The sequence below is a fragment of the Geotrypetes seraphini genome, chromosome 7 (assembly GCF_902459505.1).
Source record: "Geotrypetes seraphini chromosome 7, aGeoSer1.1, whole genome shotgun sequence".
Taxonomy (NCBI): Eukaryota; Metazoa; Chordata; class Amphibia; order Gymnophiona; family Dermophiidae; genus Geotrypetes; species Geotrypetes seraphini.
Window position 1 is genome coordinate 82,067,075 of NC_047090.1, and position 14,423 is coordinate 82,081,497.

A 14,423-nucleotide genomic window follows, 5' to 3' on the forward strand; every position below is an offset into this window, starting at 1 on the left:
AGGACCCCTAAAGAACCCTACTACCAAAAAATTTGCACCTCAAAATTATCCCTTGAAACGCCACATAATGCGACCGCAAAAACACATTTTTTTTAAATTAAAATAATTGTGACCTAAAAACCTTCTCAACTGAGACCCAATATGCTCCCCAGGTGACCCCGCCACCAAAACGGGTCTTATCCGACCCGACCCCCCAACACTGCCAACATCCTGTTGCGATTTCCGCGGAAGCCTCAAAAATCGAAGCCCCGGCTTCAATTGCGGTCTAGCTCGAGTCCGGAACCAAACTGAGCATGTGCAAGAAGTTCGCACATGCTCTGTTGCTCCGAAAAGTAGTAGGCCGCATCCCCGGCCTTTAATGGCTCCTGTACCCGACCGGCCCTTATTCCGCAGCAGATCATGTCTGCCCCAGCTCTGTCTCCACGGATCGGACCCCAAAACGGGTCCCTACGCATACTATCTGCCTGAGCTAGAGCGCGGGAGTGCCCTGGGCTGGCCCCCCGAAACAGGAGGTAAAAGTTTTTTTTTAAAAAACTAAACCTTATTTACAATGTCAAATACTGTATTGACAACGGAAAAAGATTTCGTTGCGTCCCAAACCTCTTTCTGACCAGCACCCGCCCCTGCCTCCGCCCTCTATAGCTCATCCACTTACCAAAATGAGTCCGTTTATGGAGAGACTCCGCCTTTTTTCTCTCTCTCTCTTAGCCTTAAGTGACTTCGAGCGGATGTTGCTGTTTGAATCGCTGGGCGGTTAATATTTGAAAGTGGATGTGATTGCCTTTGTGTGAGATCTAGAGGAGGTGAAGTTTTTCCTCACGGGAGCCATTGAAAAGTGGGGAGACGGGGGGGGTCAAGATTTGCACTAGAGCTCGTGGCTGCTCCTAAGCCGTGCTACAAAACAGCATCGAGACGGACGGCAGTTCCAGGGTGGCTCAGCAGAGTTGGTCTGCGCTGACGGGAGGATTGTGTCTACTCTAAACGACCCACTGCTGCTTCAGAGACTAGTAAGTGACTGGGTGGGAGAGCGAGGAAGAGTGGAGCAGAAACTCTTACCATTGGGGTCCTATTATTATTATTTTTTTGTTTTGTTTATTGCCACCTTTCTGTTCATGTTAATAATTCTTGCTAGAGATGTTTAGTGTTATACCGTGCCCAAATAATTGACTCCCCAGTCATTAGTAGTAGCGGTATAGAAGTTTCCGATAAACAATGGCACTACTGTGTGGGCCTTTTTTCTCTCTCTCTCTCTTAGCCTTAATGTTCACAAAGGGCTGGAACATTAACTTTTTTTTACATTGTCCTGGAGTAAAAGACTCAAGGATATAAAGCATATTTATTTGGATTTATATTCCGTCCTCCCATGTACACAGGTCAGTAATATTTTGAGTTTTGAAAGTCTTATCAGCCACGATTATTAAATATTCTGATGCACTTAACAGTGCAATGATAATGTGCATATTTACATGTGCTGGTTAAAGGCTGAGGTAGTGTTCACAGTCCTTAAGGGATCTTGGCTTTAAGATAAAGTTGTATACATTACTAGAAGTGTAATGCTTAAGTACCTGATGGGCTGATGCTCAGAACCTAGGGCCAGATTCATGTCAGAGAAAGGGCGGGACCGCCGGAAGAGGAAGCAGCGCAGACGCAGGGCTCACAGAAGGGCCGGGACCGCCAAGAGGAAGCAGCAGGACACCGGTAGGAGCTTCTACATGATGGGGGGGGGAAGGTCGGGAGGCTGTGGGGGTGCGAGCGGTCCTTCAGGGTGGGGGTGCAGGTGGGAGTGCGTGCGAGCGGTCCTTTGGGGTGCGGGTGGGAGTGCGTGCGAGCGGTCCTTCGGGGTGGGGGTGCGAGCGGTCCTGCGGGGGGGGTGAATCGGATGTCAGGAGGGGCATCAGGCTTTCAGGGTGGGGACAGGACTTCAAGGGGGAGAGGAGAGTCGGGGCGGGCGAAAGGAGAGTCGGGGTGGCCAGAGGAGAGTCGGGGTGGGCGAAAGGAGAGTCGGGCGGCGACGGGAGAGTCGGGACAGCATGCGCGGTATACGGGTGTGCGCGTTATATAAAATTTTTTTTACATATATTTCGGTTTCCTGCGCGCTATACCCGGGTGCGCGTTATCTACGTGAAAATACGGTAATTGTGTTGTGAATCGCTGCCTTCCCTACTTTTGAATGTCCCTCTCCTCATTTGCATCCGCGGATCGGAGGATGGTCGGCAGAGAGGTAAGTGAATCAGGCCGTGGGGGAATTTGGTCGCTAAGGGGTTGCAAACCGATCGGTACACGATTGATTTGCTTTGTGAATCTAACTCCTAATGCTAACACTAGAGCCAATTAGTGTTGGACTAGCGCTAGCATTAATTTGCTTAAACAGGGATGTCAAACTCAATCACTTTAAGGGGCTGAAATCCAAAACACAGGCTAAGTCATGGGCCAGACCCCGCCCAGTCTTTGCCCCAGACCCCCACCCCCATAATAGTACTAATTGTAACACCATTTTTTCATATATACACACACACAATATCTTATTAACAACACATAATGGTTAACCACAAAATTATAACCCCTATGCAAATACAGGACCAAAAATTAAAAGTACTAATATATACAAACAAAAGCCTAAGATTCAAGACTGAATGCAGTACAACCCCCGAGAAAAAGAAACAAATGCATTTCTTCCTGAACCAAGCAAAATATAGACAGCAGATGTAAATTCTCAAAATTGACACAATTCAATCACTAAATTGAAATTAAAATCATTCCCCCTACCTTTGTTGTCTCCTTCCCTCTGGTGGCTCCCGCCTGGCCGTTTTATTTGGCCACACTGCAATGTGCATTTTCATTGCCGCCCCTGGTGTTATCTTTTGGCCGGCTCCCTCCTCCTCACTACCACAGTGTGCACGGGCAGCGGTGGTGACATTGTGGGTGGATATCAGACAAAAAAACAAAATCCAACAGGTCTGCAGAAAAGGAACAGTGAAACCAAAACAAGAAAAGACTACAGAACATAGTACAAGATGCAGTCAATGTTTATTCCAATAAACAATTTGTTGCACACAAATAAACCACCTTAAAGAGGTAAAGGGACTTAACACGGTCCGTATTTCAAACAAAACATCTTCATCAGGGGTCCTATATAATGGAGAAAGTAATGTGTCATTGAGAAGTATGAATGTTACTGTAATGGTGAATATTGTGCAAAAAGTGTCAAGAACTATAAGAAAGTAGATCCAAGATAGATGCCACTACCTGCTAGCTGGGAGGACGCCTCCGATCGTGGCTCTATTTTCTTGCAAGCGGTGAGAAGTATTTCCCACTTATGTCGAAGAGAAGGGGGAAGAGCATTGGTGGAGCTTCCCGACACTCAGAACTGCCATCGATTACAATAGACGACTTTCTCAAATGCCTCCTACAAGGGCAATTATCGTTGGGGAATCGCCCGCTGGAGCCGCCGGCAGAGAGTAATGCCACCGCGGCTATCCCTGGGCTCGATGTTACTCTGAGCCCCAACATCAGGACTCCGCCTCTGCAGCCGACTCCGCAAAGAGCAAGCTCTCTGCGAGATGAGATTACCCCGGAAGAAAAAGTCTTCTCATTCTTGGAGGCCATTACTTCAGAGGGCTTGCCAGTGGAAACAACTCGGAGAGGTTTTTCCCCTCTGGATGGAATTGCGGCTGGAATAGTTCAGGCTAAAGAGGCACAAGTGCCTCAGGAGATAAAACAATCCAAAGAACAGTATCTTTCTACAACAGTGCAACAGTGTTTTCTGTACTTAAGCCCCCAGAGGTTACCCTAGATCAGCGGTCTCAAACACGCGGCCCGCGGGCCACATGTGGCTCTCCAAGTTTTATTTGCGGCCCGCGGTCTGGATTTATCATTCCCTTCCTTTTGGCGCAGCAGCGGGTCTGGCCGGTTCGTTCCATTCAAAGCCGTGGGTTGGCGGCTCGTTGCACTATTCGCTCCTCCATCGGAAGCCTCTCTGACATCACAACATCAAAGAGGCTTCAGACGCAGGCGCGGATCTCGCAAGGAGCCGCCACCCGCGGCTTTGAATGGAATGAGCCGGCCAGACATGCTGCTGCTCCAGTGGCGTACCAAGGGGGGGGGGGCGGTCCGCACAGCTGGTCACCCTCCACTGTTCTTCCTAGAGTGCGGCTCGTCTAGAGCAGGGGTGCCCAACTGCTTCCCTTCCCTTCTCACCGCTGCCATCGGGGAACAGGCTGGCACTATGCTCTTTGATCTCCCTGCTTCTCTCGCCGCCGACTTCAATTCTGAAGTCGAGAGGACGTTCTGGCTAGCCAATCGCTGCCTGGCTGCCCGGAACGTCCTTTCCGACGTTAGAATTGACGTTGGGCGGCGAGAGTTGGGCGGCCCCGTGGAGATCTCGGGCTGTTCCCGATGGCGGCAGCAGTAGCAGCAGCCTATTCCCCGGCAGCGGTGGCATGGGGGAGAGCAGGAAGGAAGAAAGAAAGAAGGGGGGGGCAGGGAGCCAGAAGGAAAAAAGAAAGAAGGGGGGGGGGACAAGGAGCCAGAAACAAAGCAAAAAATGGGACAAGGAATCAGAGAAAGACAGACATAGAAAAAGAAAGAAAAAGTTGGGGGAGGGAATGAGGTCTGGAGGAGAGGAAGCATACAGGAGGCTGAAAGAAGAGAAGAAATATTGGATGCACAGTCAGAAGAATAAAGTGCAACCAGAGACTGATGAAATTACCAAACAAAGGTAGGAAAATGATTTTATTTTCAATTTAGTAATAGAAATGTGCCAGTTTTGAGAAAGAAAAGATATTAAACTTTAAATGTGAGTGCTGCAGAAAAAATAGAGTACTTGGAGGGCCGCAGAAAAAATAGTAAATGTCTTATTAAAGAAATGACAATTTTGCATAAGGTAAAACTGTTAAAGGAAAGTTTTTTATAAACTATAAAGAGTTTAACCTCATGCAAAATTGTCATTTCTTTAATAAGACATTAACTATGACTTCATGAGTCCCTATGTCGCCTACAAAATCGACAAAAAACGAAACTGTTCCACCTGCGTCGATCGGAGGGAAGAAGCTGAAATCTGATCTGAACACACCAGAGAAAATGGCGCCGAAGAACGATGAAGCTTCATTAGACTTGCTCCTGAAAGAAATAAGATCAAATCGGAGCATAATTCAAGAACAGGTTGATGAAATCAAACTTTTAAGGGGTGAGATTGAGGCAATTAATTCCCAATTTGTGGATGCCCAACATCGTTTGGACGTCCTAGAGGAAAAAACATCTGTCATATCTTCACTACAAGAAACGGTAACTAAACATGACAAACTGATTACTACTTTACAAAGAGACTATGAAGATCTTTCTAATCGCAGCAGAAGATCCAACTTAAGAATTATTGGGCTACCTGAATCATCGGAGGGCTCTGATATGGTTGCCTTTCTTTCTGCTTTCCTGCCTGCTACCCTGGGTCTTGTTTTCTCACCTCCGCTGGAAATAGAGCGTGCTCACCGCGTGCCGTCTCACCTCTCTGCACATGCATCTTCTCCCAGGCCTATTGTGGCTAAACTCCTCAGATTTCAGCACACATTACAGATCCTCACAACAGCAAAATCTAAACCTCAGCTGCTACATCAAGGCAGGAAATTTTTCATTGTTCCAGATCTGGCTAAAACCACAGCCTTGAAGAGAAAGGCTTTTCTCTCTTACCGACAGGAGCTCAAAGACATTGGAGCCAAATACGGTCTTATGTATCCTGCCAGGATGAAAGTTACCTACAATAACCGCACTACTTCTTACACTGATCCTGAGGAACTGGCTGCATTCCTGGTCTCTCTGAAAATGCGCTGACATGCTGAGCTACTGATGTTTTTGATTGCATCTGGTTCCTGCTATTAATCTTTTCTGCTATTATAATCTGCTAGTACATGACTGTACAATTTATTGTTTTATGTGAATAAGCACACCACCCTCATGTTTCTCAAATTGAGTGAGTGGAATAATGTTAGCTGTTCCGTATGGGTTACTTCTCCGTGCTCACAGGAGCACCCTTAAACTGTTTTATTCCATACATGATAGTTTGGTCTTTCTTTTTTCTGACCTTGTATTATGTTGTCACTACTATTCTATTTACTCTTTCTCTTATGCTTTCACTATTCTTACTTTCTGACAGAAGTGTCTGCTTGATATTCTGGTTATGTCATTTGCTTTTTTCTCATAAAGGTGATATTTACTATGTCCTACCACCACATATATTATTATCAGATTATGGCTGACTTACATATCCTTTCTTTTAATGTGAATGGTTTGAACCATCCTATTAAAAGGAAAAAGATAGCTAACTATGTATCTAATAAACATCCTGATGTGATTTATTTACAGGAGACCCACCTCCCGCCCGCTGCCTCCTTGAAATTTAAAATGAAGGGATATTCCACTCATTTATATTCCCCTGCAACACAGAGGAAGAAAAATGGGATATCAATACTTCTCAGTGACAAGCTATCCCCAATTATTCATTCTGTTAAAACAGATTCTGACGGAAGGTGGTGTCTGGTATATGTTGCATTGCACTCAGTAGATTTTGTGCTCCTTAATATTTACGCTCCTGTTTTAGATCACCCGGACTTTTTCAAAGATCTTCAGCTGGCGTTAGTTGAATATGGTTCTTGCTCTCTGATATTAGGAGGTGACTTCAACCAAATTCAGGACATTTATATAGATCGATCATCTTCTTGCAGACCCTCAAAGTCCAAATCTTTCTCAGCCCTACATGCTTTAATGGAAGCCTTCTCCCTTGTAGATCCATGGCGTTTATTGCACCCGAAAAGTAGAGAGTACTCTCACTTTTCACCACCACACAACACTTACTCAAGAATTGATTTCTTTCTTCTTTCCCCCTCACTTATTCAAGACGTAACAAATACTATCATACATCCAATATCTCTTACAGACCACGCAGCCATTTCCTTGCACTTAATTACTCCTGCCCCACGCAAAGAATCTCCCTCTTGGCGACTTAATAATACCTTACTTTTAGATGATGCAATAGTGGACAAAATCAAATCTTTTACCACGGAATTTTTTGAAATTAACACCAAAGATTCAGAAACCTGTCCTGCTATTGTTTGGGAAGCTTACAAAGCCTCTCTCAGAGGTGAAATGATTAAACTTGCTTCCTGGAAAAAAAAACAATCCATACAAAAAGAAAAAGAATTGGAAATCTCTATCAAAAACTTAGAACTACAACATATGTCCACTCATTTGCATGATCCATCCATGTTCCAACGCATTCAAAACCTTAAATATGAATATAATACTCTGGTTTCCCACACGGCCCGACGTGATATTTTCATTTCCTCCTCCGGTCACTATATGGGAGATAATCTTATGGATCGCCCTTTAGCTAGATATCTTAAAACTAAATCAAAACGTTTACACATCTCAGCTGTTCAAGACTCATCAGGACAATTAGCTAGAACCAGATCTCTGATTTCTTCCCAATTTGAAAAATTTTATACTGCTCTATATCAATCTGAGCTTTCAACCCCTGAATCGAACATAGAGTCTTTCCTCGCCTCTTTAACTCACCCGACTGTATCAGAATCTATTAAAACAAAACTGGACGCTCCCATCACCACGTCTGAGATTGAAACTGCTATATCCTCCTTACCCACTGGGAAAGCCCCAGGTCCGGATGGCTTTACTAATGAGTTTTTCAAAATTTTCCGAGCTCTCTTATCGCCTCAACTCCTCACGTATTATGATTTTCTCCACTCCACTCCGGATAAACAGTTTAATTTTGCTGAGGCCACTATTGTAGTTATTCCTAAACCAGAACGCGATGCTACTTTGGTTAAAAATTTCCGTCCTATCTCTCTCCTTAATTTGGATTACAAAATTATGGCAAAACTACTCGCATTAAGACTCACCACAGTGATCCCAACCCTTGTACACAAAGATCAAACAGGATTCATCAAACAAAGATACATAGGAGATAATTTACGCTTATTTCACCATATCAGTGCTCACGCCAAAACACTGTTGGATCCTGTGATTGGTCTAGCCATTGATGCTGAGAAAGCCTTTGACCGAGTGGAGTGGCCATTCTTATTCCGAGTACTGAAATGGTACAATTTTGGTCCTTTCTTCACAAATTGGATAGAAACACTATATACCGTATTTTCACGCATATAACGCGCGCGTTATACGCGTTTTTACCTACCGTGCATACCCCTCGCGCGTTATTTGCGTGAGCGCGGTATACAAAAGTTTTAAACCATAGTTCCCACCCCGCCCGACGCCCGATTCACCCCCCCAGCAGGACCGCTCGCACCCCCACCCCGAACGACCGCTCGCACGCGCTCCCACCCGCACCTGCATCCACGATCGGAGCAAGAGGGAGCCCAAGCCCTCTTGCCCGGCCGACTCCCCGACGTCCGATACATCCCCCCCCGGCAGGACCACTCGCACCCCCACCCCGAAGGACCGCCGACTTCCCGACAATATCGGGCCAGAAGGGAGCCCAAACCCTCCTGGCCACGGCGACCCCCTAACCCCACCCCGCACTACATTACGGGCAGGAGGGATCCCAGGCCCTCCTGCCCTCGACGCAAACCCCCCTCCCCCCAACGACCGCCCCCCCCCCAAGAACCTCCGATCGCCCCCCCCAGCCGACCCGCGATCCCCCTGGCGACCCCCACTACCCCCCCACCCCCCTTCCCCGTACCTTTGGTAGTTGGCCGGACAGACGGGAGCCAAACCCGCCTGTCCGGCAGGCAGCCAACGAAGGAATGAGGCCGGATTTTTCCTGACGTTTCGAGAGAAATGTAGAAGAGAAGATGAGTTTCTAATTTTGAAACCAGGGGTAACCCAAATAGGGGGTGTTTTCTTTTTGCAAGTGTATTATAAGATACCGCTCTTTAAAATATGTTTTTGTAGACCCTTCTCATTTAGTTAGTTTTCTCTCCCTAAAACGCTTGGAGAATGAAAGTGTAACAGCTCCTGTATAATTAAACACACTTTTTGTTTCAGCAGCAGATATACATATGTTCATTATATTATTATGACTTAGTAATTACTTTTTTCTTACTTCTTGGATCACTTATGAGGACTTGAGTGTATTAAGAAATACTTTTCTTATTTTGATGATTTTTTGTTTAAAAATCTTATGTCTTAGATTACACTTTCAGTACAAGATGTTTAAGCTTGGATAATAATTTTGAAAATTTAATAAAGAATTAAATATAAAAAAAAGAACTATAAGAAAGTGGTGAGTGATTTTGGATAGATTGTCCATTGAGAGCTCTATGCAAGCTTGTGGATTGGTACATATCATGTGTGCATTGAAGGTGCTCAATGTTATCCCAGATATGTGTAATAAATGGAGTATAAGATGAAAGAAATAAAGATGCATAAAGATTGGTGAGAAAAAGAGAACTGTGGTAATACCAAGAGAATAAATTGCAGAGTTAAAAAAATGTGATAATGAAAGAACTGTGGTGATACCAAGAGAGTAAATTAAATTACATACCCTAAGATGGTGGAGAAAAAAGTTTACACGCAACAAGTTTGCTAAAAAATTAAGAAAGAACACAAACGAATAATAACAAAACTATTGGATAGTGATTATTATGTAATAAATAGTCAAAAGACGAATGGTTGAAATAAAACTAATGATAAGAACATGAGAACAAAATATAAATATATGTTTATCATTTAGGAGAAAAGGAATTTTATATATGGATGTAGAGGTAATTTTTAGAAGACAATATAGACATGAAGGGAACAGATCCCCTGCATATGATAAAATTAATGGGCAAAAAAGTGCCTGAAGCCAGAAGGGACGGCATTCGATTGAATTAAAAACTCAATATTGAATTGCAATGATAAAATAGAGAAAGGGTAAGAATTGACTAAATAACAAATGATAAACCATACTATGATAAAAACAGCAACCACATAGATAATGTGTGTGGATTTAAGTAAAATTTTAAAATCAGTCAAAACACAGGACAACCACGTGATGCAGACAGTGGGAAAGAGGAATCACAATGACCTAAAAGGCGGCAATGCAAAAGACGAGGGTCAAATGAATAGATTAATCATTTAAAAAGAAGAAATGTAGCGTGATTAAAAACATGTTTGTGTCACACCCCGTAGGCAGAACGCAATACGGAGCAAAAGAAAACTTAAAATCAGTGGGTCATAAAAGTTCAAAAAGCCGCATATGAAAAGTTGTGCCCATTGCTTAAAAAACATAACTGTTAAAAACTCTATTATTTGAGTAAACTAGAAAGGGCTTAAAATGCCTAAAAATAAAAATACAAAAGCTGTTGTTGGAAGATTGTCATCCAAACGGCCTGTGTAAAAACAGTGACAACAGCAAAAAAAGAAATTAAAAGAACCCCCAAAATTACATCCAAGTAAAGTCACAAGAGTGCAAAGCCCATGAAAATATGGCATGGATAAGGCAAAAAGGGATTGAGAACACGGATAAGACAAAAAACAGATAAGGCAAAGAAAGGTTAAAATCGGCTAGTATCCGTAGAAACAGTTATAGCAACTAAAAATGGTGGCAACGGCTAAAAAAGAAAGAAACTAAAAGAACCCCTGATATAACTTCTGAGTAATGCCACAAGAGTGCAAGGCCCAAAAAATACAACACGGATAAGACAAAAACTTATCCAAGTAGGTGAACTACGGTGTATGGAAGAGTGTGTCACTGCTCGAAAAGCTATGATCATAGTAAGCGAAAGTGCCGCTTTATCTATAGTTTTCAAGGCATTGAATGATGATGTAATGGGTCAGGTAGGCAGCTAAAAATGACTCTATGGTGACTGATGGATCGTTAAGCTTGAGATATGTCTTTACGTTATCCAAAAGCCTGAAAAAACCGGGGTCCAAAATTTAAAAATTGAATGATAGTGACTAGCCTTTTTGATGAGGCTTGCACGAAAATGAACTGTGATGATGTGCTTATTAAAATGTGATTAAGAATATCAATTTTCAAATGAAGTGATAATTAGGGAAGATGGAAATGAGTATGTGTAAGTGAAAAATAGAATTGTAGGATATCTTCTATAATAAAATCCTAAGCGCGCATGCGCAGTTAGGACGGCATGTTCCCTGACAGCATGATGTGTCCCTCCTTGCCGAATTCCATTTTCGAATACGGAGGCAGGGAACATGCCGGTGACTTCCCCCCTCCCGCCCTCACTCACCAACTGCTGCCACTACTGCTGCTCCTCTTCAAAGCAACCTGCTGAGGTTCGCCAGTTGGCCGTAGCGAACCTCGCAGGCCGCTCTCCACCTCAGTAGCACGTTCCCTCTGACGCGATCGTGTCAGAGGGAACGTGCTACCAAGGTGGAGAACGAACCTCAGCAGGCTGCTTTGAAGAGGAGGGCAGATGCAATGAGAAGGAACAGAGAAAGCAGCAACAGAAGGAAATACTGTTGAAAGAGAAGGAGACAGCAGAGGGAATTGCAGTGTGAGCTTTGCACAGCAATATCTGGAAGAGCAGCAGCGGTGGCAGCAGTTCGTGCTGGTGGGCCAGAAGAGACCAGGAAGCCGGATGCTGGACAGGGGGAGCAGGGAAGGGGTGCTGCTGGACAGGGGGGAGGTAACAAGAAGGGAGAAGGCCTACTGCTGGACAGGGGGGAGAGCAGGGATGGGGTGCTGCTGGGCACAGGGAAGGTAAAAGGAAGAGAGAAGGGCTACTGCTGGACAGGGGGGAGCAGGCAAGGGGTGATGGTGGACAGCCAAAGAAAGAGAGAGACAGAAAGAAAGAAAGACAGACACACACATCTGTTCTAGCACCTGCTAATGTAAAGGGCTTAAAGACTAGTGCAAAATATAAATTATTTTAAAAAATAATAATGTGTGAGAGAGCTAGAACAATGAAAGTGTGTGTATGCAGATGGAACATTATTTGATTGAGCTATTATAAGTGCTACATTGTGTTATAATGTGTGTGTGAGTGAAACATAGTCTGATGGAATTAGCATAAGTGCTACATTGTGTGGTGGGTGAGTGTAAATTTAAAACTATTACTTTGATTATAAAATCCCAAATAATACTGTTGCACGATATTCGCCATTACATTAACATTCATACACCTGATAAAGACGTGTTCGAAACATGGACCGTGTTGGGTCCCTTGTTTTGGACATTGTGGGTGGAGTCACATTTTCTCTGGGAGAGATTTGTTGTGCTGCCACTTGGTCTTCCCATCACATGTTCCCCAGACATTATCGATTGGACATGATGGCACTGGCAGATGACATTTTCAGAGCATCAATCCTTATGGGGGCGCTTACAGGGCCCTCCCACCATAAGGAATGCTTTACTATATCCCACTAGTCTCTGGGTTGATCTGCTTCTAGCGCTAAAGAAGGAAAAATTATGTCTTAGCTGATAATTTTCTTAAAAGATGAATCCGGGGTCCCACCCTGGTGTTCATTGTTTAGGTCTGGTCCAAGGTTCAGCTAGAATTTTTTCTCTATACATGACCTTGCAATTATCTTAATGAAATTCACCAGACCTGGCCAGAAAAAAGTAAAAATGCTGTAAAATACTTTATACGTATAATTTTAACAGTATGGGGGGTGTTTGTTTTTAAAAGATGTCTGTGCATTATACTATAATTTTGCTATGCTGTAGTTAGAACACATTTATTGATCTCTGGTTATTTACTTTTATTTTTCCAGATGTGAAATTATTTTCTTTTATTTCTGGAATAAGCAGCTAGAAGTAAGCTTATTAACATGAATGAAAATGACTCTTCTGTAATCCAAAACCCATGTGAGTATGTTAAAGCATTAAATGAAGGGGAATAAGTAGCATTTGAATATGGCTAAAGAGTGACTGCTACACCACAAGGGCATATTACATTGTTAAAAGGCAATGATAAATATGCTGATTTTTAGAGGCTGCCTATAATTTTTCATAACAGCACATCCAGGCATGTGGACTGTAATTCTTGTTGAATTGCTAATTACCGTATATACTCAATATAAGTCAAGACCCCCTTTTCCCCCAAAAAAGGAGAAAAAAAAATGGTCAACTCGAATATAAGTTGGGCGACTTAATATTCAATTGTCCTGCCCTGTTGGGCACTGCACCCAGCACCCTTCCTCCTCTCCTCCCCTGTCAGGCACTGCGCCCAGCACCCAGATCTCTGACTCTATTTACCATTGCCCATATTTGGACACTTCTCCCCTCACATATTTGCCCCTCACATGACATGCTCAGATTAGCTTTGGGAACAATAGCCTTTGTGGTTAGTTGTGCTTACACCTCTAATTCAATGTTCAATTGACTACAGGCATTGTATTCAGTAACAAATATTGTCCCAGGAATGCCCCCTCCTTTCTCCTGAATCGGCAAGGGTTTCTTACTTGCACATAGTATTAGACAAATTCCCTCTGCTGGAATTTGTGTTATAATCTCCATTAGTATCTTTAGTTTGTAGTTTCTCTGCTTCTGTTATATGTAAGTGCTATATTCTTTATTGTGTTCACATCTTTGTATTATCTTGCAACAATTAACACCATTAGAAAATATATTAGTATTGTCATTTCTCACAATATCTAATCTTCCCTGCTTTATACTTTTTATACTATTTTGTTTAAAAATGGCCTCATTAGCTTCATAAATTCTTTACCACACCACTTTGTTTGTTTTTCAATCTATTGATTACCACTCGGCTTCTTATTTCTTTTGAGCCAAACAGGCTCAACAAGAACAGAGTCGAGGACCTTTAAAAAATAAGTGTCCAAGTAAGAATAAGCTTGAAACAAGAAAATAAACGGAGGGAAAGAGCAGTAATGTCGGCCACGGGAGACAAAGGCACAGCAAGCTGTGCAGGCACTGAAATTAGCTGGCTGAAAAAACAGCAGGGAGAGCTCTCACCCGAGTAGCTTGAAACACAGGTTTTCAAAATGGCCATGGGTGCTGGTGACGAAACTGTAAGGCTGCATGGGAACCTGGCAGCCCCGCCAACACCAAAGCCAAATCTGAAGGCTCTGACCGTGAGCGACATCCTGAACCATGCCCTGCCGCTGCTTTTCACTTCCTTTAGTACCTGATTGTAAAACCGCTTAGATAATCTTGATAGGCAGTATATAAAAATCTAATAAATTGAAACTACTGTAGAGAAGAATTTCTGACTAGGATCTGCCTGCAGATAAGGAACCACATAAAATAAAAAACAAGTACAGTAAAACCTTGGTTTGCGAGCATAATTCGTTCCAGAAGCATGCTTGTAATATCAAAGCGAATTTCCCCATAGGAAATAATGGAAACTCGGATGATTCATTCCACAACCCAAAAACTTTAATACAAAATACTATATATACTTGTATTGCAAGACCTCGCTCGTTTAGAACAGTCGCTACACTCTTGCAGTGTCAGAGAGAGAACCATCGGCTCAGCTGTGTGTGTATGCCTA

At 43.3% G+C, this 14,423-nt stretch overlaps 1 protein-coding gene across 2 annotated transcripts in view; it reads left to right on the top strand.

Moving 5' to 3' along the window:
• The first annotated feature begins 350 nt into the window (after window positions 1-350).
• The window catches only part of G2E3 (G2/M-phase specific E3 ubiquitin protein ligase), a 176,097-nt gene continuing 162,024 nt past the window's right edge, over window positions 351-14,423 (top strand). Inside the window, exons 1-2 of one of the 2 annotated variants that reach the window (XM_033953452.1) lie at window positions 351-512; window positions 12,682-12,775. In XM_033953452.1, the coding sequence (XP_033809343.1) occupies window positions 12,739-12,775 (37 nt within the window). In that variant the 5' untranslated portion in view covers window positions 351-512; window positions 12,682-12,738. Of the gene's footprint in view, window positions 513-632; window positions 1,008-12,681; window positions 12,776-14,423 lie in introns of those variants that run through there. The other variant, XM_033953451.1, reaches the window with a different exon arrangement.